The sequence below is a fragment of the Motacilla alba genome, chromosome 10 (assembly GCF_015832195.1).
Source record: "Motacilla alba alba isolate MOTALB_02 chromosome 10, Motacilla_alba_V1.0_pri, whole genome shotgun sequence".
In the NCBI taxonomy this organism is placed as follows: Eukaryota; Metazoa; Chordata; class Aves; order Passeriformes; family Motacillidae; genus Motacilla; species Motacilla alba.
Window position 1 is genome coordinate 4,992,061 of NC_052025.1, and position 27,627 is coordinate 5,019,687.

At 41.2% G+C, this 27,627-nt stretch overlaps 2 protein-coding genes across 3 annotated transcripts; both read left to right on the forward strand.

Annotated features, from left to right (window-relative positions):
• Positions 1–791: 791 nt before the first annotated feature.
• CHRNB4 (cholinergic receptor nicotinic beta 4 subunit) lies at positions 792–14,996 on the forward strand. The gene is made up of 6 exons (XM_038147675.1): positions 792–1,274; positions 5,844–5,989; positions 7,772–7,816; positions 7,942–8,051; positions 10,530–11,502; positions 13,529–14,996. Exons 1-6 carry the CDS (start codon positions 1,220–1,222, stop codon positions 13,667–13,669), a joined length of 1,470 nt encoding a protein of 489 aa, XP_038003603.1. The 5' UTR covers positions 792–1,219; the 3' UTR covers positions 13,670–14,996.
• A 3,623-nt stretch (positions 14,997–18,619) lies between these two features.
• On the forward strand, positions 18,620–27,551 carry CHRNA3 (cholinergic receptor nicotinic alpha 3 subunit). Of its 2 annotated transcripts, XM_038147645.1 has the most exons (6): positions 18,622–19,239; positions 21,130–21,269; positions 21,338–21,382; positions 22,831–22,940; positions 24,027–25,038; positions 26,487–27,551. In XM_038147645.1, the coding sequence occupies exons 1-6, from the start codon at positions 19,185–19,187 to the stop codon at positions 26,613–26,615; spliced, it is 1,491 nt and encodes a 496-aa protein (XP_038003573.1). In that variant the 5' UTR covers positions 18,622–19,184; the 3' UTR covers positions 26,616–27,551. The 2 variants fall into 2 exon arrangements, with proteins under 2 accessions (XP_038003574.1, XP_038003573.1); XM_038147646.1 differs by lacking the exon at positions 21,338–21,382 and having other exon boundaries at positions 18,620–19,239.
• Positions 27,552–27,627: the final 76 nt, after the last annotated feature.

A 27,627-nucleotide genomic window follows, 5' to 3' on the forward strand; every position in this document is an offset into this window, starting at 1 on the left:
GACTGAAAATAGCAGGCTGGAACTTGCACCTGGTATCAGGTGACCCCTAGTACAAGGCTGAACTTACTATTTAAGATCTGCAGCAAACCCAGCACATTAATGTTGGTATGTTTAACAATAAGGCAACAGTGTGCTGAGAATTTTTTTTGAGTACACAGAAGTCATCAACCACCAATTCCACTGTATAGTCCACAGAACTTTTTATCATCTGAGATATTTGCATAGCATAAATACAATAAATGCACCTCTAAACAAAATTGATTACATTTTTTTTACACGTATAGAAAAGAATAGAATTGTTTACACGTATAGAAAAGTTTAGAAGTTACAGGAGATCAAAGTTGGTTTGTTTTCTTTCCTATCCCATGGGGTTTCAGCCTGTCCTACGGTGCTTGCAAAGGGTACATAAGATCTTCTTGCCCCCTCTTTCTACACAAATCTTCCCATAGCAAGTCCCAAAACACATGACACTCTATAGTCTGCTAAACCCTTTAGCTCTAAAAGATGAATTCCACAGAATTTCTCTAATGCTCCTCTGGAGTGTCTTTATCCCTACTGCTACTTCACAACAGATTGCTTTAGTTTTCTTTTTAAAATCCTATCACATGCAAATGACAACAAATCTTCTATTCCTCTCTTGGTGCTCCCAAAAAGTTTTTGGAGCTCTAGTTTAGACAGATCACACGTGTGGACCTTGGAGTCGAAAAGGGTTGTCAGTAGGTACTAAACTTTCTCTCTTGACACAGAAAATAACCCTCTGCTGGGGCTATAATTTATTGACACTAAGAGGTTTTGTGGCACAAAGTTTAACCAGTTCTTCCCACACAGCTATTCTTACCCACTGCACTCATTAATCAGAAAGCCTTTTAAATATTATCTAGTAGCAAGAATTAAGCAGTTGTCTTTTGCACATCATGTCCCTTAGCTTGCTCTTTCATTTCCTCTTTTTCAACATTATCACATTATGTTGACTCTTCTTATTTGCTTTTCCTCTTCACAAAGCTCTTTAAACAGCTGCAAAGGGGGAGGGACCACTATGCTCACGAAAATTGCACTTTGCAGAACGCTTGTGTCAGGTCCTACTGTCTGTCTCTTTCCAGGCATTTCATACCTCCAAGATTCAGGTTTGCTTCTACATCTCTTGCCTGTGCATCTCTGCCAACAGAGCCTATTGCCAGCAGTCTAAGCTGAAGAACAGAATCCACATCTTCTTACTGCCATGAGCAAAATGTACACCCTCGTTCTCTTTGTAGTGGGCTCCTTTTGTCTGAACGGTAAGTGACCTTTTCTTTCTCCTACAGTTTCAGAACAGTGAGAGCTTTTGGGGGTAAGAGGCAGGGCAGTGACATGAGTTCACAGACAATTTGTAACCATCACCTCGGGAGGTTGCTGACTTTAAGAGGATGTATAAAATTGATTATTTTTGTGTTGTTTTGGGCTTGTTTGGTATCAGCACATGCACTACGATGAATATGGACAGACAGGTTGGATATAAAATTACATAACTGTAGGACATGACAATGATAATGAGTAAATAATATCCATTTAGATGCTTCCAGGATCATCTGTGATAGGAAAAGCAGCATATTGTGCTGAAGGTGAAAAAATGAACCATGACATGATCCATAAATATGACAGATCTCATCCTTCTACCATTATTTTCTCAAGTTCCTATATTTTGCAAAGTTCATACTTCCTAATTTTTAAAATTAGAATGGAAACAGTTTGAATTAAGTTGTCATATGTAAATATATGCTACAAAAAACATATATTTATGCCTTTTATACAAGAACGTTTCCCTCAGTCTGTCAGGATTTCTTGGATATGTTTTAGCCAACACAACAGCCTGAAAGCAGCATGAAATAGTGCATTTAGCATGGGAGCTTCTTCCCATACAGAGGCTCCTCTGAAGTGTCCTGAGAGAAACTGGCTGAAACTAAACCAAGATCCTCAGATCACACACTTCCCATTTTTGTCTATTCATTCCACACTTGTTTTGGTTCTTCTGTCTCTGAAAGGCAACTTCAGAACACATCTACTTTGTAACAAAAGGAGAGTGAGGGCCCACTTTAGATTTTTAAATTACGCACTTCTAAACCCTGAGTATTTCCTTATTTATTTGCATTAATTGCCGTGTAAAAATTAAAAATCTTTAAAATACAGTAAATTCACTGCTATTTCCATCAGAACAAAAAAACATTTCAAATCAGCATGTGTTCTTCTAAGAGGTTATGAAAATCTTTTTGCTTGAGAGTATGTTGAGAAGTAACAACATCATGAAGTAATTTCAGAGGAGATAATGGGACTGCTTCCTTGCTGCTTCTTACTTGTTCTTTACTAATTACAGATGGGAACTTGGTGTGTCACTTATGTGTGAGAGAGTAAAGGATTCAAATGGTAACACATGCTACAGTGCTACTTCTAAACAAATATTATTTCAACATTTATTATGAGAACTGAGTTCAGAGAAACACATCTTATGTTACATTTTGAAATGTAGACATTAATAGCAGTGAACTTGCCTGTATCTCTCAGCATTGCTCCTTATTCTTTTCTATGGAAATCACTCCAATGAATTTGTTATTACGCTGAAATCAAACAGCATTACACAGGATGTCTAGTTATTTCATTTTATGTATTTAAATTAGACTATGTAAAAAGGAAAGTCTCCACAGCAGAGTGAATGAAGTCTGTGGTTTAGTTTTTTCTGCTGTAAAATTGGAAGCATCTTGGTGCAATATTTTTTTTAATGCTCATAGTCCCACAGAGAAAACTTACTGAGGAATGTGTACTGGAAGGTACGTGGTGATTGCTCTCCTTGTCACAGCACAGATGTGCAGCGAGTTCAGTGAAGCTAAAATAATTTCCCCAGCTTAGGATTCACCCCAATGGGCTTTATTTATTACTGCTTTCAGTACACAAAGGTACTCCACTCCCAAATAAGGACTGCTTGATCATTGTTGTTAAAATAATTTTTTTCTAAAAGCATCAATCTGCCGTGTGCAACATCTCTGGTGATTACTGCTATTTGGAAAAAAAAACAATTTGTGGGGGAAACTGCATTTCCATTTCTTCCAACCCTGAGAGGAAAAAGAGATGTTTTAAAGGCCTGGCTACTGACACACAATGCACATAAAGATGAAACTGGATGCCTGGTAATTTTGTTCTCATTAATTGCCATCTGGTTCATGTAGATTGTTAATGGAAAGTAGACTGTAAAAATTAGACAAGAAACACTCATTTTTCGCCAGTATTTAGAGATTGGTTTTAACAAGTTTTAAGGCAGTGCAGGACTGACATCTAGTGGTGTACAATACAGGTGACAGAGCAGCCCCTTTATTTCTGATTACTAAGTTACAATGGCTGGAATTTTATAAAGGATTATCCCTAGTGAAGGAATGCCTTCACTAAGAACAGGTAATAATTTCTCAAAGGGATTCATTGTTGAATAAATATTTTTTTATAACTAAAGTCATGGTTCATCATTAATCCACACAAAGTTTATGAACAGTCAGTACTTGGAAATCTGAGCTGTTCTCATCAGACATGCAGACCCCACACCATGTTTGGATTTGCAGACCAGACGACTGTGATTGCTAAAATCAGGTTACAGAGTAAAAACTAATTACTTATAAATCCAGAATTAGCTTTCTGCAAATATTCTACAGCTCCTACTCCTTACTCCCTGTTTAGCAATTACTCTGTGCTGGAATATCCACAGACAAAGGCAGCAATGCAGTGAAAACATAGTAACAATTCAAACAAGAGCTCATATCTTTGCTAACAGTGTTCAGTGACCACTGAATGAAACAAACCAACTGACAATTTATTGAATTATAGCCATATGTTTACTTCACTTAACATATGCAACAGTAGGAATGTCTACTAAAAAAACCTACTATAAACAAACCCAACACAAAACTCCACCAAAGAACACAATAGAAAAACTTAAACAGGGATTCTCTCTTGAACTACCACAGGACTTCTAACTTATCCTTATAACCACATGAAGATTCATTCCTAGAACATGGCCCTCTTTTCTTCACAGTATCAAATTTAGTTTTTCCTTGATTGCTACACACAAGAAAACCACCCCAGAATCTGAAGCTTAGCAAGACTCAGCGTAGCTCTAGCTTGATAAGCTTTTGATTAGGCACCTTGCATTGAGAACAAATGTCATATTAAAATATCACTTGGTACAGGGCTTTTATAATGACTTGCGGGGAGATACAAAGCAAGTGTGAATCAAAAAACAAACTGATCCAACAAACGCAGATACATTCATCCAAATTTGTTTTCCCAAATGCCTTGGAAAGTATTTGAAAAGCCTATTCTGAAGAACAATGTTATAGTTAAGTATAGGTGAAGAATTTGGGCTACCAGGCCATAGCCCATGCTGGTCTTAACAAGAATTAAATCAAGCCTGGTGTTTACCTCAACCTTTCCACAGAGCTTGAGTAAAAATTGTTCTTAGATGTGAAATCTCTGTTCGATAATCTTTCCTTTTACATCACTCCACTTTCTCACTGGATCAGAAACAAGAAGGTCTTAGGGTATTTTTTTAACCCAAGTTGGAGTCAGAAGAACTTCAAGTTTAAAGAGAGACTTGTTCAGCCTATCAACTTGCAGCCCAGTTCACAAGGAAATGTGGCACCTTCTAGACATGCATACAAACTTTAGCTGCTTATTTGATCCTGACCTTTTGGCGTCTGCCTTTCCCCAGATTTCATAGATACGCTACAACATTAAAAAACCCTAAACCAAGTTAATGTATCACAAATTTAAAATACCTGCATAGCCAGTGTTTTTTACTGTGTGAAATTGCTCTGGGAAATAATGAAGCCTGTATGCTGTAAGGACACTACCCTCATTTCTGCAATGAATTAGGTGAGCTGAATTAGGTGACCTTTTCTATAGAAGAGGTATTCTATCCATCGTATTGGAACCTGTTTTCACTAACACAGTCATTTCATCAGCATCACAACACAGACCTGCCCAACACAGAGCACAGTGTCTCTGGCTCAGTTCTGTGGGCAGGATGTTGATGAGCAAGCCAGGACCTCGCTCATCGGTATGGTCAGGTGGTCAACAGTGGTTTGAAAGTCCACTGGAGTGACTTTAAAAAGCACACAAAGAACATGACAACAGAATAAATGACCCTGGGATTGTGCCAGAAGCTGCTCTGCCCCACGGGGAATGTTCAGCCTTGTTTGATAGTAACCTGTAGACACTGTACTTTGTAGTCACTGGACTCCAGCTTTGGCAAAGATTTACAGTATTTGTGCTAGTCCACATATCAGGTTTTACTTCCACGTAAAGTAAGTCTAACATACTGCCTTGGGTTTTCAAATTTTGAAACAGTCATTAAAAAATCCTTTATGACTCCTAAAGCATATCCCCTGGTTTTCTCTACATAAAGCAGAGTCTTTAAATTTGTATGTGTACCTGCAACTCAGTCTCCTACAGCACTAAAGAGAGAAGTCACAGCTGGACCCCCCACTTTGGATCATAGAATAATTCTTCCCCTGCTATCAAGAGGGTGGTTTGCTCCCAGTTTCTATTTCTGAGTGTAATCCCAAAAAGTATCTACCAATTTAAGCTTCACATTTTATTGCAAAAAAACCCCGAAAGGGATCTGTTTTGATCTGTGCTCTGTGAAAGACAGTCAACTTCAGCAGAACAGATATCAGTTCAAGCACCATATCCTCCTGTTCACACAAGTCTTTAGAAAATCAAAAGCTGTCATTATTTCCCAAGATGATCTGATGCACAGATATTCTGTGAGCCCTACATCATGTCTCTTTAGTCTCCCATCCATAATCCTGTTTTGTGATGCTTTACAGGAAGCATGGCAGCAGATGTTGAAGAAAAACTAATGAACCACCTACTGAGTCCTGACAGGTACAATAAGTTAATTCGACCAGCTGTCAACTCCTCCCAGTTGGTATCCATTGAACTACAGGTTTCCCTGGCACAGCTTATCAGTGTGGTAAGTTCAAATTAGGCTATGCCTTTACATTCAATACTACCTGCACAGCACTCTAATTAATAGTTATACTGGCATTCCTACATCTCTGCTCTTTTCTCATTCGTGTAACACTATTCATAGACAGAGCCCATTCTGGTTTTAGACCTCACAATGGAGCTACAATGGGGAAATCAGTCTAGGCCTAAGCTTTGAAGGATGGGGGCCTGATCTTCATCCAATAGAATTCCATCTAGCTAAAATTCAAAATCATTCCACTGATTTCAGTACAGCTCCTGTAAGTTACCCCAGGTCAGGACCTATCATGACAGTGCACACCAGCAATGAGCACACCATCCACCCTCAGGGGAATGCTAATCCATCTTCTACTGAAGTGGTTCAAAGGCCTGAAGACAAGCTACAAAGCCACATCCAAATCACATGACATATCAGGCATATTAATAAAGAACACTGTAAAGAAAAACACACATTAGTTCTGGCTGGAATAGCTTAACATGGTTAAAACAATCCTCATGAAAGCAACTCCTCATATTCAATAACAATTACTTCAGTGGGTCTAAAAGACACTTTCACCCACCAGGTTAGTATGTGTTTGACAGTTATTCCAAGGTATAAACACATCTTTACTAAGAGAGGTTAACATTAACTGCAGTGGGAACGAGAGCCAGTATATAAATGGGAATAATTTCCTCAACTGGGGCTTTCAACTCTGCTGCTCTCCCTGGATGACAGAGAAGATACAGATGACTGCCTCCTGTCAGAATTTGTGTAAGGGCTAGTGACTGGACTGCTGCAAACTTTTAGAGACATAAAGAATGTATATTCTGAAATTCAAGAGGAAATGAGAAAGACTCTGTTGGAACGTAAGGGAAACAGCACAAATAGCTGAGGTTTCATACACCCATGCAGACTGGATATAATAAATACAGATAGTCATAGATGTATATACATATACACTCAGGATTCAATGCCACGTATACCAGACGATTCTAGTTAAGTGCTCTCTCTCCTGGGGAACTCCATCTGGACACAGACATGCCTCCTTACATCCTGTACTACCACCACGAGCAGTGTCCCCTCAGACTGCAGATTCTGGGCTTTAAAAGGGAGGTGTCTTACTCCAGAGGCCCTGGTGATCAACAGCCTAAGCAAGGTGGATGAATGGGCAAAGACCAAGACCAGCACAGCTCACTCCCTATCCCTCTATAGCGTCACTCTTTGAGTAGAACAAAATTAGGCATCTTGTGGGCTCCAACAATCTCAAGCATCTTCAGGATCAGAGAATTAACTCATTTTCCTGCAGAAATCCTCCTGACAGATCTTCTACAGAGAGGTTTCTCTTCTGGACTGCTGTCTAGAGACAGCAGTTCATGAAGCAGAGCCTGCCAGCTGAGAGATTACATAGCAAACCTTACACCAACCTCACACAACCTCATGTAGGCCTCCCCGATGGTCAACTGTCCCTCCCTTTTCAGATCAAGGGTGGAGAAGTGGGGTGGGGTGGGGTGGGAAACCAGCTTAGCAAGGTGGTGGTCATTGTTTTCAAATAACTGCACTCACTCCTGCCATAACTGTTCTTGTTAAAAGGCATTTGGAACTCTATATTTATGGGGTTACTACTGATCACCAGTATGTGTACAAGACTGGCCATCGTACCTCAGAGAAATGTCTGTCTTGAAATACACTAGACAAAATCATGCTCAAAACCCCACTGAATAAATCTTATTACTGCAATGAAGTGAAGCATTTTAGAGGCCAGTTTTTGTCTCTGTTTTTTCCCTGCAGAATGAACGGGAGCAGATCATGACTACGAACGTCTGGCTGAACCAGGTAACAAACCCAGAGAGAAATGGCTCTTGCAAACCACAAATACAACTGCTTTCACTCCATCACATGATTGTTTTGTCAGTGCTGGTCTGGACACTCCCATCACTACTGTACAATTCTTCTCTTAGGAGTGGATTGATTATCGGCTGGCTTGGAAGCCCTCTGAATATGAAGGAATAAATAAGCTGAGAATACCTGCCAAACACATCTGGCTGCCAGACATTGTGCTTTACAATAAGTAAGTAAAACTGGTGTAGTTTATGCAGATAATGAACAAAATTTTAACCAAGGACCTAGCATCAGAAACGATGAAGCAGGTCTGGTAAAATTTTAAAACTGAATTTTGTCACTTTTAGATAGTAGCAAGTGTATCTGACTGGGCTACTGGGCTCAAAGATAATTTTCACCATCAGAGCTCTGGTTAAAGAAGAAAAACTGCTCTGGGAGCAGTTACAGCAGAGGACCCATGCCAAGGCTCACAACTGAGACAGATTTAAATGAAAATAGACTGTGTGGAAAGAATAAATTGTAGGTATAAGTGCAGTTGCAAGAAGACATCTGGAATCCTATCAGACATCTTAGGGGCTGAGATACAGTTTTGTTTTCTTCTTCCCCCACTCATTCTTCTACCACAGACCCCAGGACACAAATCTGTTACGAAGTTCACATATTCCATAACTGCAGGAGTTCATATTCATGTAGAAAACCAAATTATATTCCATTTTCATAAAGCATTGAAAAAAACCATTCTATGAAATCTGTCAACATTTGACCCTGTTGCTTTATAGTACTGAGAAAAATATCATACTTCAGTTCCTCTTTCAAACAAACAGCTAACTGCCAATTTTGTTTTGCTTTGGCTTAAGTCTCTAGCAAAACCTTGAAGTGGATGATAAACTTTTTTTTTAAATAATCAAAATTTATACTTTTATAATACTTTGAAAACCAATGAACTCATGAACACATGATGATTTATGAACATATACAGATGGGAAACCCAGGAAGTTTATATATAACTGAGTTAAGTCCTTGGAATCCTACTACTGGAAACCAGATTTGATGAACACTTAAACCTAATGTATGAGTCACAAAATAATTCAGCCAGTGGATTAGGATGTACTTTGCCTGCTCAAAGCTTGTTCTGGTAAATTGTGCCTCTGCCCTCTGCTTCTTTTTGCTACTGGCCAAGAGATACCATTTAATAGTTTGCAAAAATAGAAAGGAATATTTTCAAAAGGTTTTTAAATGCACAGGAACAAGCCTCACTGTATTGGATTACTACATTAGTACAAAGCTTAAATTAAATTTTAGCTAAAGAACAGCTCCATGTAACTTCCTGCTGCTGGAGCAGAGTTTCACAGGCATCAGTCAGTGTGAGGTGCTCGGGAAAACACATAGCATGTCCCCATGCCCACAGCTCTGTCTGGGGCCTGTGCAGAGGGCTCTGGGAGTGCAGCCCAGCCTCTTCCCACAATTGAAAAGGGCAGTCAGCGCCAGAACTCACATATTCCCAGTCCAGGATTCTGCCCAGCACATGGCATGGCATGATGGCAAAGCTAACTCAGGGATTACAGGTATGTCAGAACTAAGATACAATTAATTTCTCAAAAAATAGCTATCTTATTGGCAATGAACTAATGACCCCTGTTAGTGGCTGTAGCCACTCACTTCCACATCTGGTTATTTCACTGTCTGCATGAATTAGCTGCAAAGGTCTCAGCTCAGTGCCAAGCACTCACTGCCTCACCCAGGTGAGCCCTTTCCAGAGTCAAACCTAACTGATTCAGACACATGTGCCAAGCCTTAGATATTTGTAGCATTTCCCTGCTTAGGAAAAAAAAAATCACCCTTAGCACTGAAATAACTATTTTCCATAATGCCTTATCAACAAACACTATCTCAGGATACTTAATGGCTTAAACAGCCCTACCTTGTTGGCCCACACTATTGGGCAGGAGAAGATACTACTGACTGATAATAATCTTCTCCCTAAGTAAAGGGCCCATCAGTGCATAGAAAACTCCCCTGGTGGAAGTTCAGCAGTTGGAAGAGATACAAAGCCAAGATTATTTGTGGGTACTAAGAATGCTGTGGCTTGTCTGTTCTGGTTTTGTAATAAGTAAACATTAACTGGAGTGATGCAATAAATCATAAGCCATATAATTACATTTCCTCTGTCTACACTCTCCCTGCATTTCTAACTAATGCAGGTCATCTTTATTTCCTTGTCCAAGTCATTTAGGAGTGTTGCTATGTGTTCTTAGCAGTGGCTATGCTCCAAATCAAAGGTACCTCTGTTTTCACACGGGATGATCTCATTTTTGGTTAGCCTTCAGAGATGTAGAAAGCTTTAATTATTTGAGCAAACATTTACAAAATACATTGATTTCTTTGGATGAAAGAGAGGTATTGAATAATAATTTGTATAATAATATATTTGCATAATAATTTGTATTTGGTATTGAGTAATAATTTTATAACTTTTTTTTTCTGTAAGTGTTGGACTAAAAATCAACCATCTCATTGGAAGAAATGCATACATTGATCTCCCTATCAAGTTATAGCTCCCTAGAGCATAGATTTCAGAATAATAGTGTTACTAAACTTTGATTCTCAGAACAACTGGGGCCCACAAGATCAAGAATGTCAGACCTTTTCTGTTTTGAGCTACGTTTTTCCTCCTAATATTTTACCACTTCCTCCCCTTTCTCATTAGTGCGGATGGCACGTACGAAGTCTCGCTGTACACAAATGCCATTGTAAAGAACAATGGAAGCATTCTCTGGTTGCCACCAGCCATTTACAAGAGTGCCTGCAAGATTGAGGTGAAGCATTTCCCATTTGACCAACAAAACTGCACCCTCAAGTTCCGGTCCTGGACGTACGACCACACAGAAATTGATATGGTGCTTAAGACTTCCATGGCGAGCATGGACGACTTCACACCAAGCGGAGAGTGGGACATTGTAGCACTCCCAGGAAGAAGGACTGTAAATCCTCTGGACCCCACTTATGTCGATGTGACATATGACTTCATTATTAAAAGGAAGCCACTTTTTTATACCATCAATCTTATCATTCCCTGTGTGCTAATTACATCCTTAGCCATCCTAGTATTCTACTTGCCTTCAGACTGTGGTGAAAAAATGACTTTATGCATATCTGTGTTGCTTGCCTTGACTGTGTTCCTGCTGCTGATCTCTAAAATTGTCCCTCCAACATCTCTAGATGTTCCACTGATTGGCAAGTATCTCATGTTTACGATGGTGCTGGTGACCTTCTCAATAGTTACCAGTGTCTGTGTGCTCAATGTCCACCACAGATCTCCAAGTACTCACACCATGCCCCCTTGGGTAAAGGTGGTTTTCCTTGAAAGGCTCCCGACCTATCTGTTCATGAAGCGCCCAGAAAATAATTCTCCACGGCAAAAGCCATGCAACTGCAAAAAGACAAAAGCAGAGAATCCTTGTATGGAGCCATCTGACTTCTACAAGAACTCTACCTATTTTTTGAACACAGCTTCTGCCAAAAGATATGATATGAAAGTCTCTGAGACACCTGACAATGTCAGCAGTCATCGAGATTTTAGGTTAAGAACAGGTGCGAAATTTTCTCCTGAAGTGCAAGAAGCAATTGATGGAGTCAGTTTTATAGCAGAGCACATGAAAAGCGATGACAACGACCAGAGTGTAAGTAAAAATGAGAAATCCCTGCCCTTCCAAACTTCATCTTCTGTCCTCCTCTGTAACGTGCTATTCCTCAGAAAGCATATTTGAACTCTCTAGCTATTGTCAAGATTTTAGAGAGATTCTAGATATAGCTCGTAAGAGGAAATAATTTATGCCACTAATGAAAAGCAATTTGATAACTGCAAATACTCTCCTGATAAATAACATGGCTATTTCTACAAAAAGAGTTTGCTGATTGTCCAGTAAGTCACGAAACACTCTTTAAAAAGCTTTGTTGTTACATTCAAGTGGTGATTGGAAGGGGAAGAAAACAATATTCAGTTCCAGGTTAGAAATAGACCATTTTTCAACATTGTGAACCAGTAAGACTGTGATTCAATCCATGGCCAGGCCAAGTTAACCAGAAACAACCTTCCTGCAGCTCATACATTTATTCGCCTAATCGAGCCCAGCAGGAGAATTTAGCAAAATTGGTAGAAACCCTTCGCAAACAGCCTCTCTAGACTAAGATACCTGCCTGTATATGGCAAACCCCATGGGTAGGATTAAAAACCTCAACAGAGCTGACACTTCTTTCATTATTTATATATATACCAGACTCATTACTGGTTAGGAGAAATACTTTATTTAAGCTGTGCTGCTGCTCTATTCCCCTGCCCTACTCCCAGGCCTGTAGCACAATAGAGTTGATAGAAACACTGTGAATAATGCTTGGAAAATTCAGGTGGGTCACAAGTTTTATTTAGACAAGTGCCCACAGTTGGGAAAAATCATCCTTATACTTACCATTGTCCTTTCTCTAATCCAGACCACAGTGACTCTATTCCTGTTGTGCTTCCCCTCCCTCAGCCAAACAGATTAAATAAAGTCTGGTTTCTGATCTTGCAGCAGTCCCTAGAGGAGCATGCTGCTGAGTAGTTCATGTTTTCTATTAACTGAAATTACTGTCAATATAAATAAAGAAGTTCAGCTATTAACATTAGACATGAGCTTGTAAACATTGAAACTGACTGAACAGAAGCCGACTTCATAGTGCAGGAAAAGGTTTTCTAATAGCTCAGAAATTCTTGCAAGGATGTATTGCACACTAAAGGATCTACAAAGCTTTCACTTGGTAGTAAGAACAATTTTCAAGAGCATTTTATATATTGAAAATCCACTTACTGCTTTTCACATAGGGTCCTCTGATATTACATACAATTTTTCTAGATTCATAACTTTATTCTCTGTTTCCTTCCCTCATCACAATGGTCTCGTAACAACTGTTCATATACATCTATATGGTCTGACTGCAGAAGCATTCAATTGCCATTAGCAGCAGTGGGAATTAAAAGTGTGCACCGAAGGAAAAATATGTAATGGTCTAATATCAGACATGATTCAACTGACAAGGATGTAAAGTCACGGATGTGAAGACACCCCTTGTGTAACCAGAATCAATGAGACAGGAAAAATTATTCCTGAGATGCAAATGAAGATTGATATATTTCCCCTTTACAATAATAGCTCATCTCAGTCTGAGACAGAATCTAAGGCCATGACTTTCACAGACAACACATGCAGGGCAAAAAGGCATTTTAATAAAAGCGACAGTATTAATATGCATTAAACCCCATGAATAAGATGACTGCTGATAAGAAAAGAACTCTGAAGCTAACCTTGTTTAACAGCAGTAAACACCATCTATTTTTGCCCACTCAGATTAATAGCATTTACAAACTAAAATTGAAGAAAAAAAATTCCTTAATTGGATTACAGTGTGGGTCCTTCAGGGCTGGCACCACACCAGGCAGCCACACTCAGTATCTGATGTATCCAAGAAAGCTAAGAAATATTTACTGTGTTTTCCTCCACTGCTCAGACGTGTTGTAGGAGAAAAATCCCTTACCAAGCCTAAAGCCAGTTTTTCCTTGAACCTTGAGATCAGTTTCCTTTTATTTTGACAAACAAAAACTCAGCATTAGCGAGAGGAAGACCAAAAGAATATGACAAATTACTAATATCTTTAATTGGCTTTTTCTTCCAGGTCATTGAAGATTGGAAGTATGTTGCCATGGTAGTGGACAGGCTGTTTCTCTGGATATTTGTCCTTGTTTGTGTCCTGGGGACTGTTGGATTATTTCTGCAACCGCTTTTTCAAAACCACACTGCTGCCATAAACCCTTAGCTATTATTTAAAATGTCAATACTTACACAGACATTTGGTCCCATTCTGCTCTCAGTTCCCCTTTGTTAACTCCACAAAGGTGCCAAGTGAGTTGCACTTACATCCCTTAGAGTAGGGAAAAGGAACGTAGAACTTGACTTACTGGGATAGGAAAAAAGCAAAACAAAGAAAAAACTATTTTTTTCAGTGAGTCCAGTACTTCTGGTGATATCTTGCCCTTTTTTCAATTATTTGAAGCCTGAACATTACAGTGAAAGATTTTTGCTGTACAAGATGTCATCCTGGCATCATCATCATAATCTTATTATTATTATTATGTATTTTGAATACATTGCCTTAGGAAGGATATTTTCTTTCCTTAGAATACTGCAATTTCCCTATAACAAAAAAGGTACTGCTGTGAAATTTACTTCCTTCAAATGCATCAAAGTTATTTGTGTATGATTTATAAAGAGCTTTGCAAGTGGGTTTGATACTTACATCTGAACTGAGAAACAGAAACACGTCTGAGGTAGCCACTGAAAGATTTCTCAGCTTGCCATCTCTGGTGGATGGATCAACAAAGGCCAAATTAATGTATGATAAACAAACGTGTATATAATACTCTGTTTGATGATGAAATAGAAATAAAACATAAAGTTTTCCTTTATGTAGATTTAGTCCTCAAATTTCCTGCAAGTTCAACAGCTCATGTATCTGGGGCACAAACACACTTTAATGAGTCCAAGGCTACAAGCACAGGAAAGCAGTGGGAGAAGACAATGGTGAAAGGCAGCAAGAATGAGAGGACACGTGTGTACACACAGACTTGTGTGTTTTTCTGGAGAGATTTTAATGTGGATTTGAGTATAACCCTCAACAAATCAGCAAGGGAAGTATGTAGAGTCTTAAAAGTCTTCGGCAAAGGACAGATTGAGGCCCTAGATTCCCAGCACAGGACAATCCCACCACAGTTTGTTCCAGGTAACCTACAAAAAGAGAAGTGGGCTCCTGGCACTTTTCAAGTTAAACAAATCTCAGTTTTTCCTTGGGGTGCTGTGAGGATACACAACAATTGTATCACCATTGGTAAGTACAACTAACGCCTGGTGAACAAACTTGAAATCCACAATTAATTGTGAAGGGGATTTGAGGCTCACCTGTCCCAGGAGAATTAGTTGACATCTAAACCTGTGTTCTTCAACAAGTCACAGCTGAAGACAGTTCCTGACTACTCGCCTTCATCAAGACCAAGCTACATTTCCACCTAGATTCCCATTCCCAGGCAGCCTCAGATAAGTACGAAGATTTAGCTGTGCCAAGCAGCTGCATTCACACCTTTGCAATTCCTCTGAGCAGCTGCAGGGCTGCATTCACTCCCTCCCAGCCCGTGGCTGAATCCCCCTGCACTAGTGGCACCTCCCCATCCCTGAGGCCTGGGAGGGTCCCCCGGGGCCTGGGCACTTCAGCAGGACCAGCTGCCCAGCAGTCTGAGAAGATGGGGAAAACTATCACAAGTGGGGTGGGTGAGGCTGTCTTCAGCCCCACGTTAGAAGGAGGAAGGGTTCACACTATCACTCTCCCTTCCATTCCCCTTGCTCTAAGCACTGTATCACTCACACAGACAGGGCAGGGAGGTGAGGGATAACTGCAGCGCTGCCTGCCCTAGTGATGCAGGTACGCCCTGGGATCACCATATCCCCCTCGCACAGGGCGGGCAGCCCCCCGGCCATCTCCCCAAACATCAACTATTCTGGACACTCCCATGGTGACCGGCGGGTGGTGTAAAGGTTAAATGGGTCATAAGGGCTTTTCCCCACCTCAAATGTTTCCTTCTTCTTTTCAGACCTGGAGAGTAGAGCTGCTCCTCTGCAGGCAGCTGTAACAACAGCTGTGAGGTGAGACGGGGCACGGACAGCCCCGGGAGCAGAGGGCTGCCTTCCCCAAGCAAGGAGATGCTGCTGTACGTTAGGTTACATCCCAACCACAGGTGCACACATGCCCCAGCTGCTGAACAGCTTTTTCTGCTTACAGAGAAGGCAACGGGAAACCAGAGAAGCTGCCAGCACTGTGCAGGCAGGGTAAAGGTGAAGGCCCTTTAAATATCAAACTAACGCTGAACAGGGAATCTGAAAGAGGCAGTGCAGACTTAAACGCTGCAAGAGCTGCTTGCACACTCCTTCAGGGCAGGAGGGAGAGGGACTCACCCAGCCAAGCAGCCATGGATGCAGCAAAGCAGCTGCAGCCCCCCTGACTGGCACGGGCCTGTGCAGAGCACAGACCCCTTTCTATTGTTTTCACCCAGCACCGACAGCACTTTGGGCTCTGTCCCACTCTTACCCCCATCATGCTCCTACCCATCTCCCTCTTATCCTCCCCCTCACTGCCTGAATGCATCTGAAATGAGGCCCCAGGTGCTCCCATCTCAGAGCCAGTCTTATCTCTATGAGCAGTAAAGACTGATAATGCTTGGCTCTGTAACTGCAGCCTTCAGCTGAATTATCCTCAGCATGGACAAAAGTTTTAGAAAGGATTTGGCAGCTCAGTTAGCAGCTATCACAGAGTCCAGGCAGATGAAGTCCTCAGACTTGACAAACCCAGAAAAAGCTTTCAAGAGGCACATCACTGGCCCCAGGGAGATCCCTGCAGAACCAGAGATCCTCATCCAGGAAATGGTGGGCTCTGGTGCTTTTCATACACTGTGGCTACCTCACTCCTTTTTAATCATGAGTGAAACAATATACTCTTTCCTGGTTATGTTCTTGGGAACACCTCTGTATGTTTAGCATTTCCAGATCTAATTTAATCCATAGCAAACTTCGGAATAAAAAATTTCATCCAAAGTCCTAAAATTCTGAAAAATCTGATCTCCTAAAACTGCATTTTCCAATTGGCAAATCCTATTTTTGCCTAGCTCTCGGCAGCACCACCTACATAATAGATAGAACTGCTCCCAGTTTAACTTGTCAAAGAATTACAGGGTTTTCTGCTTTTATTTTTTGGCAAGATTTTAGAACTAAAAGACTGGACAAAAGGAACTATCAAAAATGTCTTCTTGCAGGCAAATATGAATATGATAATGTCCCAGGTCACTGAACAAAATAAGCTTCAACATTTCTACTTTTCAGGGGTTTACCATAATGCTTACCATTAAAAAGAAAAAAAAAAAGAAAAAAAAAAGAGAAGAAAAAAAAAAGTGGACATTCAAAATGTATTTTACACTAAAATTGTATTTCAAGGGTATTGTGCAACCAGCCTTTGCTTCCCTACCAGTGAGGAAAAATCTCTGTTTGGTTTCTCTCCATTCCCTACCATTACAAAACTCTTTAATCCTGAACCAATCTTGCCTTCCATTGGAACATGTAGAAATTCCAACACCACCACTCACCACCTGTACTCAGATGAGTTTACTGGGGACTCTTTCTGCACCCCTGCAGCCACAGCAATCTGGGAACAACAGCAAGCAAACTGGGAACAACTGGGAGCATCAATACCCCAGACCAAAGGCAGGAAAATGTTCTTTTCTTCCTCACCTGAATTGATTAAGATTTGATCTTAACAAATCTTAACAAAACAAAACCCCTCTAGTAGCAGCATGACTGTTAAAGAAAAAAGTCTGCATAGGTTGTTACTGCAGATCTCCCTGGGTAGATCAGCTTCCCCCTACCCATACAAATTCTTCTGTGTAGTTCTGCAATGCAGTCATGGTGACATGTTCTCATCAAATCGCCCTCCCCAGCCGTAAAAAGAATTCTACCACAATTTTGAGCTGATTTCACCAGGAGATACAGCATGGGATGTTAGAAACAAAATGTCCGTGCCATACAAACACCACTGAAAATTTCAGTAACTAGGCAAATTAAGCTAAAATAGCTGTATCTCTTGATGCTATGGCTCTTCACTTCCTCTGCAGATCAGTGTTTCCAAATTATTCAGGTTAAACATCGACTTTTGGGGAACACCAGAACATCTGATCTTTGAAGCTTTAATTAATTTCTAGTTGGGATTAAAAAGAACAAACAAAATTCTCAGTTATAATGCTGCTTATTGCAAGGAGACAGAAAGGGAAACATTTAGCCTCAATGCCCTGGAAATGCAAGACCAAAAGTATCCACGAAGGGTTAAGCTAAAAGACCAAGCAGCTGAGTTCTCTGGAAAGAAAAAGAAATAAAATCAAATGGACAGTAAAGCCTATTTCCTCCATGCTAATAGAATTACAGAAATTATCATAAGAGCATGTGTCTGGGGACAAAGTGAATGATGTTCTGAGAGATAGGGCTAACAGAATAAACAAGCTCTGTGGCAAGAAGTGAACCCAGTCTGGTGCTCTTTCTCCCCCTGCTACCTCTTAACACAGCACCAAATGGGGTCATTGCTTATCCTTCTCTAAGGCCAGACAGTGAAGCACCTATTGCTGCAGCTCCAGTCCCACAGGGCTTCCTTCTCATCGGTTTTAAAAATGGGGGTACAATCCCATATTGTTCTCTCCCCTCTTCTTCCTTTTACACAGATGTGTGCAACAACCACTGCACGAGCCTGGCATCACCCGGTCATTTCAGATGGGGAGGGCAGTGCAAAAGGTGACGTGCAAGTTAACAAGGAAGCTGATGGGCACCTGGGAAATGCTTCACTTTGCAAATCATGATTTTATGGTTGAACTTCAAACAGCTCCTCCTTCTTTCTAGTGTCCTTTCCCATGAACAGTAAGGTCTTGTGGGATCAAGTCGGGATCCTGTGCTCGTATTCCCCTTCTCAAATTTCACCTTTCTAATCTACAAAATAGGAATGGTCCAAAGACAGTTATTCTCAAGGGTTTGGTCAAGTTTGATTTCCATTCAAAGCCCCCAGATTCTTGCCAGATCCCAGCTGCTATGTTCACCACTCTGGGCTCAGATCCCACCAATTGCACATGCCTTTAATTACTCCTTGGGAATAGCACATCCTTTTTACATGGTCAGGCACCCAGCACACGCTCTTGCGAGATGAGACACAAGCAGGAAAAAAACGTCAACAGCCTAATTGGAAATCAGGTCCCATGATCTCAGTTCACTGCTAAATCAGGCATCGCTAATGTCGATATTCATTTCAGAACAATTCAATTACAAGATTTGTATTAATTAAACTTCCCCTAGCAGATTGGCATGATCTTCTCATAGATAAGGATCCTGTATAGCAGCTGGCTGGAAAACTCTTCAGTGTTGTCAGATTACCAAGCTCATTTATGCACCATTTTAAGGACTCTCGCTCACTATCTGTGCCAGAAGACTGCTCTTTGCCTACAATAACATCTGTTTTCCCTGCACTTTATTTGCTGTTCCCAAAGCTCTGACAGCCTGGGTAGCTTGAAAGGGGGCAGCACAGCAAAGCTAATGGGAGCTCAGTGCGCAGAGCTGTGCTCAGGGTCCTGCCGGCTGCTGCTCGCAGGCATTTCATGCATCGGGGGAGCTGAGCCCTCCCTGCTGCCTGTGCTCCTACAGCCCTGGCAGTGAAGCTCATCCTCAACAGCCTCTGTCCACAGGCAACGATTCATAACACCATGGAGAGCCTGAGCACTCTCCTTCTAACTGCTGCTCTTTGCTTTCTCTGTCAAGGTGAGTGATCCTTAATCTGTTATTCTTTGATGGTGAAGGGAGGGTTGAAAAGGGGAGCAGGAGATGGTTTTGGTGCAAATTATTTTTAAGAAGTACAGAAGCGCTCTCCAACCTAAGGGGCAAATGTACAGAATTGTGGTACAGCTCTTTCTGTTACATAGCTTGTTGTTCGGGGTGGGGGGGTGTTTAAGTTTATCTTTGCAAAGTAGTTAAGTATTCCTGATTAAAAATGCCAAACAGGACACATAAAGCCATTTCAACATGAAGGAAAAGCACCTCACACAAAAAGGTGTGGTTTCCCATACTGCAGAGAAGACAAGAAAGTAACAACATTAAAGAGCTTTAAGTATGTGCTGCAAACAGCACATCTCTCTGCAGATATGGAAAGCACAAAACAAAACAAAACCCACATAAATGCACTTCTCTAGAAACAGTGGATGCTGGATTTAATTAAAATGCTGGTACCGTGTAAAAAGCCTGGCACTTTGGGATTGACTATAATAGTTGTTAAGATCTAGATTTAAAATTATTTACCTAAAAGATTGGGGAGTATTTATTCCAGGAAATCTCAATCAAAGAGATAGAAGATATCAAGAAGTCATATGGGCAAGACTGGTAGTTTAAAAGTGTTCATTTTTTAGTTAGCAAGTTGGCTTGAATGATTTCACTAATCTGAAAACAAAACTGTACTCCAAGTGAACAAGGGAAGGCACAAGGAGTTAAAATCAACCAAACAAAACCAAAAGCAAACAAAAGACCTTTTAGCTGAATAGTTTCACATGAGGGGAACCCTTGTCTTAGGGAGAGGTGAGGTCTCACAGATTCAAAACTAACACCTGCTTTGTGTAGTCTGTCACCTGCAGATAATTCTGTCTCCCCTCTTTCTCTACTAAAAAACAACTGGCAGAAAATAAACATGTCCTTGCAAATATTCATATTTCATATATATCCATATTTCTGTTTCAAAGGAACTGTAGAATATGTTTGACCGACTTCAGTTTGTGCCTTTGCCAAATTTGCATTGTGACATTAATGACAAAATACTTTTTCTGGTGTTTCAGTTGGAATTCATGAGCATGTGTTGTCCAGAAGAGAGTTTAAGAGATAGCCCTCTAAAAATAAAAGGTCACTGGCTTCTAATAGTGTCAGGATGGTTATTGCCTAGATTGATAGTAAAATGGCAGTGTAAAATACAGGCTCTCACACCTCATCCTGAAACAAGTACCTTGTTGCTTAAGAATTTCAGTTTGAAGCTTTTTTGTTGGCCACAGGGTAGGATGAACTGCATTTATGAGTGGCAAAAGGACAATGGGAATCTATTATAAATAAAAACTACTTAGAATAATAAAGGAGCAATTGGCTTATTTCTTTGAGTGTGCTGAGAAGTCTTTGAATGTAACAGTTAATCAAATTTTAATCATTTAAAAATATATTTTAAGAAGCAGGCTTTTATCCTCACTGTAATCACGCAATCATGACTCAGACTAGAAAGCAAACTTCTCATTTCCTACTGCAAGGCTTCTTACCCCTTACCAGAGGCCTGGTCTGTGGGGCTGCACTTCCTCTTTCCTCTGCTCCACAGCCCTGTGGCTTTGCCAGGTCTGGGGGACTGGGACTGTGAGGGGAAAGGGCTTTTGCATTCTCAGTAATTCCTCGAAACTGTTTCTTTAACTCATTTGCAGACGTGTGTTAGAAAACCTGTGTCGTAGCATTACCTTTCACTGCTCTCCTTCTCGCAGTCCAAGTGAATGTCCCCATGGCACACTGCTGCCCGCTCAGGAGGGGCTGGGGCTCTGCCCAGCGCCCAGGGATGCTGAGCAGTCAGGGCAGTACCGGGACAGCCCTGCCCCGCACGGGGCTGGCCCGGAGCTCACCCCGTGCCCTCCGCAGGCTGCGGCGGCTCCGAGGCCGAGCACCGGCTCTACGCGGCCCTCTTCGAGAGCTACAACCAGTTCGTACGCCCCGTCAAGAACGTCTCGGACCCCGTCATCATCCAGTTCGAGGTGTCCATGTCGCAGCTGGTGAAGGTGGTGAGTACCGCCCCGCCGGGCAACGCGGCAGGGCCGCCGCTTTCTCCCGACACACCTCTCTTTTCCAGGACGAAGTCAACCAGATAATGGAAACCAACTTGTGGCTGAAGCACGTAAGTAGCGCTCAGTGACAGCCCAGAGGGCACCAGCTCACTGCCCCTCCGGCGCGGGAGTGTTCCCCGCTCCGCCGGGGCGACCCGGGGCCTCCAGAGCCGCCCGCCCAGCGAGGCCCCTGCGGGCTCCGGGAGTACCGGCCTGGCGGGTCGGCGCCAGGCTCGGGTCCCTCGGGGCACAGACGCATCCCGGGACAGCAGCTCTGGACAGGATACCGGGAGAGCATCCTTAGGCAGGATCGCTGCACAGCAGCTTTGGACTGGATGCCGGGAGAGCATCCTTAGGTAGGATCCCTGTACAGCAGCTCTGGACTGGATGCCGGGAGAGCATCCTTAGGCAGGATCCTGCACAGCAGCTCTGGACTGGATGCCGGGAGAGCATCCTTAGGCAGGATCGCTGCACAGCAGCTCTGGACTGGATGCCGGGAGAGCATCGTTAGGCAGGATCGCTGCACAGCAGCTCTGGACAGGATGCCGGGAGAGCATCCTTAGGCAGGATCCCTGCACAGCAGCTCTGGACAGGATGCCGGGGAGCAGACCCGGCTGCCCCGCTCCGCGCCGGGGGCGCCGCCCGAGCCCTTCCCCGGGGCGCTGCTGCCCCCCAGCGGCCGCCGCACCGCCCGGCAGGCGGGGACCGAACGGGAGCGGAGCAGCGGGGACGGGGAGGAGAGACAGGACGGGAGGAGAGCAAGGCTGCTACAGGCTGCAGTCGCCAAATACAAGATTTTTGCTCTAGAGACTTCCAGTTCGCTGTCTTGGCAGATATCAATGCAAAGGAAGCACCTCGGCTCGGAGGTCGCGCACCGTGCCACTTGGTACTGGTTAGCTCCCATAAAGTGACAACAAATGAAAAATGTGTACTTCATGTGAAAAAGGCTTTTAAAAAATGCAGTTACTCACTGTTGCAGTCAGCTTAGTAACCAGCTTAGTTCCCACCTTCACTTGATACTCAAGCTCGTTATAATGAAGTTTAACAAGCGCTAGTGACAAAGGCTGTTACCTGAGCAATAACACGCTCGAGCTCTCTCTGACCCAAGGTCCCTCAATTGATGCTCACAACTTGCGCCACCAGCCTCCAGGAAATTGTTTTCACTGTCCCATAGATACCTGTTTTTTTGAGATCAAAGTTATTATTACAATCCTACACTCTCTGAAGAGAGTGTCTTATTCCTTCTTTCAGCTTGTTCCAGCTACTGAGTAGGCACTCCTGGAACAGCCACTTATATTTAAGTCATATATGTATATAACACCTAGATATCTAGGCCCTCCTACCATCAGCATATGATCAAACACCACACATATGTGTTTGTTAAAGAAAAATCTAAACACTGTAGTATCCAAAATAAATCAACCCAGGAAGTGATATGACAGCACTCAGTTCAGATCTAGTCCACTGAATTTCAGTTTCTTCACAAATCTAACATAAGACTCATTTCTACCATAATTAGATCTGGAATGATTACAAGCTTCGGTGGAATCCAGCAGACTACGGAGGTGCTGAATTCATCCGAGTTCCATCTGGCCAGATCTGGAAGCCAGATATTGTTTTATATAACAAGTAAGGCTCTTACATATTTAACTTCTTAATTCAGGGAGAGGGGGGTGATGTTACCAGCTCTAAAAAAATCAGCAAGTTCACAGAATGCACTGAAAAGCTGCTTTTCAACACACCTGTGTCGTGCATCCTGCCATTGCTGTTCTCACCTTCATGCCAGCTATGTCAGCATCACTGGGCAGGAGGCAGCTCTAACCTGGAGCTGCAAGGGAGCAGGCCAAAGTGAACTTGGCTTTTCACCTTCATAAGCCCCTGTGAGTCACAACTTTAACTGAAAGGAATGCAAATTCTAGCTTTTTAGCAGTCAAATTCACAATTTGACACCTTTGACAAATAAAAGCCACAGATAAAGTTTACTTTAGATGTCAATTTTTGAGACTGTGAAGAGCCAAACCATAACTAAATGGATCTGTAAGAATGCAATTCTCATAGAAATAGACTCAGCTACACAGATCCAAAACTCAGGTCTATGGATCAACAGTGATGCCACTCCTTTCCTAACTGGGGCCTTAAAACTTCAAATTACCCTTTAATTTTACTTTTTCATATACTCAACCGGATCATATAAGTTAGAAAAGTGGGACTTAAAATAACCTCTTACCAAATACACTCCTTATGCAAAAATACACCCCAACCCTAAGCCCTCCTTCCATAATTACTACCTGCACTGTCCATGGAAGAGGTGGAAACACCAGTAATATTCTTATCACCCCTTGAGTTCTGATGTGCTTGATCAATCTAGAATAGAACAGAATGAAATAATTCAGTTGGGAGGGCCCTACAAGACTCATCTAGTCAGACTGTCATTTGCCATTTTGAATATTGATTGCACCAAGCCCTGCTATTAATAAGGGAGAATATTGGCTTTCAACTCCTCCCTGGTGAGTTTATAGAGCTGTTTGTTTCAGTTTAACCATGCGAATTTATGATAGTCACAGAGTCAGTCTTGCATGTGCAATTCAGCTCCAAGTAAACAAGTAATGGCTGACTTCCCCAAAACAGATTAAAGAGTTCATGTATATGATCTGAATGTATGAAACTACCTGGAGTAGATAATTCTAATTTTTGCTATTTTTACTTGCTTTACAGTGCAGTTGGGGATTTCCAGGTTGATGACAAGACAAAGGCCCTTTTAAAATACACGGGTGATGTGACCTGGATACCTCCAGCTATATTTAAAAGTTCATGTAAAATAGATGTAACCTACTTCCCATTTGATTATCAGAACTGCACCATGAAGTTTGGTTCCTGGTCTTACGACAAAGCCAAAATTGACTTAGTTCTAATTGGCTCTACAATGAACCTGAAAGATTACTGGGAGAGCGGAGAATGGGCTATAATTAAAGCTCCTGGGTATAAACATGACATCAAATACAACTGTTGCGAAGAGATATACCCAGACATCACATATTCTCTTTACATCAGGCGTTTACCTTTATTTTACACTATCAATATGATTATTCCCTGTCTGCTGATTTCTTTTCTGACTGTGTTAGTTTTCTATTTGCCCTCAGACTGTGGTGAGAAGGTGACACTCTGCATATCAGTGCTTCTCTCTTTAACAGTGTTCCTTCTTGTTATCACAGAAACCATACCTTCTACTTCCCTGGTAATTCCCCTCATTGGGGAATACCTCCTTTTCACCATGATATTTGTAACTCTATCGATTGTCATTACAGTATTTGTACTAAATGTGCACTACAGAACACCCAAGACACACACAATGCCCGTGTGGGTGAGAACCATTTTCTTGAACTTACTTCCCCGGATCATGTTCATGACAAGGCCCGCCAGTGATGAAGAGAATAATCAGAAGCCAAAACCGTTATTCACTTCTGAGTTTTCAAACTTAAATTGCATCAATGGCTCTGAAACCAAATGCTGCAAAGATGGCTTTGCTTGTCAAGATATGGCATGCAGCTGCTGTCAGTATCAGCGCACCAAGTTCTCGGATTTCAGTGGCAATCTCACTAGAAGTTCAAGCTCTGAATCTGTAGATCCTATGCTTTCATTTTCAGTTCTGTCACCAGAAATGAGAGATGCTATTGAAAGTGTGAAATACATTGCAGAAAATATGAAAATGCAGAATGAAGCAAAAGAGGTAAGAACATGTTTTACTGTTACTCAAACTGCAGATACCTTTTGCCATTAGAGTGTTTGGTAAGAAAAAGATCTCAAACAAACAGAGAAAAAAAGATAAAAGAAACCATTATTTTCTGCAAGTAAATTACATAAGCTATATTACATATATGTGCAATTTTGAACTTATGAAATTGAGAAGCAGCTCTGCTGCATAGTGATCTCTTTATTGACAATATATACACAGAGTGAGGCACATTAAGGGGAACATACCAGACACCCATCCCATGAGAGCTGAAGTTAGGATTTTCCAAGTTATAATCTTAATAGTGGAATTTGCTGACCCTGTGGCCTTTAGAAAGTTACGTTCTCCCTCCCACAGCTTACCATCAACAACAGAAATGTTTGAGTGAATGTCCCTCATGTGATGACGGTGCTCATTCTGGTGCTGCTGCAGAGTAAAGTGCTGTAGCTAAATGAGGCAACTACTGCAAGACAGGGACTGGCATCTTTCATAAAACTGCATCTTAATACAATAAAGAGAAAAAAAAAAGAAAAGGTTTTTTCCTACCATATTTCTCAAACATACTATGAGCAGTAGCCACACCATCACAGTTTTTAAATCCCCAAACTACAGCACTTCGTTCTAACTTCACTTTGTTTATACTTAAATCAGAACTCTATTTAGGTTTAGATTTAGTTGGTACAGAAAATACAGGGTTGCTTTGGGTTTTTAAGTTTCCCTTAACAAACAAGTTCTAAGCTAAAAAGAACAAATTAACAAATTTCAAACCAAACAAATTCATTTTTTGTCATTCTTGAAGTAAAACAAAAGAATTGAATTGTAATCTCAATAGTAACAAAAAATTATCACCAAGTTACTATTAATATATAACATACATAATACTTGATTGTCACTCTTGCTATAAAATTCACTGTAAAAAAAGAAAATTAGAAAAATCAGGTGTTTTTTGAAGCTTGGTTCCCTCTTTGCATGAAAGGTACAGAGATGAATTTTACATCATGCATGAAAACAGTCAAATTTCAGTACTACATAACAAAGTACCAAATAATTATATACCAATTAATCTTTGCTTTTTACATATTACCTAAAGGCCAGTAGGAGCAGTCTGTTTCAGTAACGTTTTCTGCACAAACCTGTTCATTCAAGACTGTAAAGCTTTACACTTTCATTTTTGGAATAGAGAAGTTGTATCTCCTCAAGTCCAGTGTCTTGGTGAACAACCTTTTGGATTTGAAGCAGCACCTTTTGGCTTTGCTCCAAAGAGCATATTCAAATAAAGCTTCTTCAAGGTGATTTCATTTGTCAGTGAAAACAGATGTGTAAGCTGTGTATTCATAAGGATATCTACATACAGAAAAAACTTATTATATGAAATGGTATTACTGTTAATGCAACTTATTCACCTAATAAACATGCCAACTTGCAATTCTTTTTTTTCTTTTCAGATTCAGGATGATTGGAAATATGTTGCCATGGTAATTGATCGTATTTTTCTATGGGTTTTTATCCTGGTATGTATTCTAGGAACAGCAGGATTGTTTTTACAACCTCTGATGGCTGGAGATGAAATGTAAAAAGTAAATAAAATGTTGTGAAATTAAATAAAACTGCCAATCAACTCTGCATCCCTCTCCCAGCACCTCAGGTCTCTTCCATGTAGTAGAACAAGGATCTCTATTTCAACTTCACTTGACCAAGGCAGCTTTGTTCAAAATGCAGAAAAAGAAATTATTTGGAACCTTTATGACAGCTAATCTCAAAGTAATACAAGCTATGTTTTACAGCTACTTCCTGCAATAACTGGAGGAGATGGAGGCAGTATGTTAAACTTTATAGAATGATTTAAGAAGGGGTTAATAAAGAAGTGGAAAATTGCATGGGTATTTGGAAAGTCATGACGAGTTGAATGCTTTGGGCGACGAGGTTTGTTTTGTAGTCTGGTCCCAAGCTTCTTCAGAGCATGCCAGGATCTTCTGGAAGGAGTTCACAGTGAGTGCCATGAACACCCTCACAAGGACAGAACGGTGGGAAGCACAAGGACCAAACGGCTGGAGCGCAGACATTGCCACCTGCTGTACAAACTGACCCAACAGGGGCAAGAAAGGACTGAGGAGGGGTTTGGTACAAAAGGAGAACAAATAGGTAAATAATAGATGATGGTAATAAAGCAGCCATAAAGTAAACTCTGTGTATCCCCAGACTGCAATGTATGTGTCAGGAAAAAAACCTCCTCAAACCTAATGATGTTTAGAATTGTGTACAAGTAAAACACAGAACGAGACAGTCTGCAAGTGATGCAAAGGATCAAAATCCTCAGACAGGATAGTTAGGATACAGAGGCATCCTGCTGTAGTGAAGTGTTTTATGCCAAGGTAAGGCAGATAGACAAAAATAGTCCTGTAAAGTGTGCTAAAATTGTTGCTTAGGCATATATATCTTCTCTCTCTCTTTTTTTTTTAAATCAGTAACTGCAGATTATTTAAGAGCATGAATAAAGAATGCAACAGAACACTCTAATCAGATCATATTTTGTAAAAATACAGACTGTTCTCTCTGTACCAAACCGAAAACTTTGTGGAAATACAG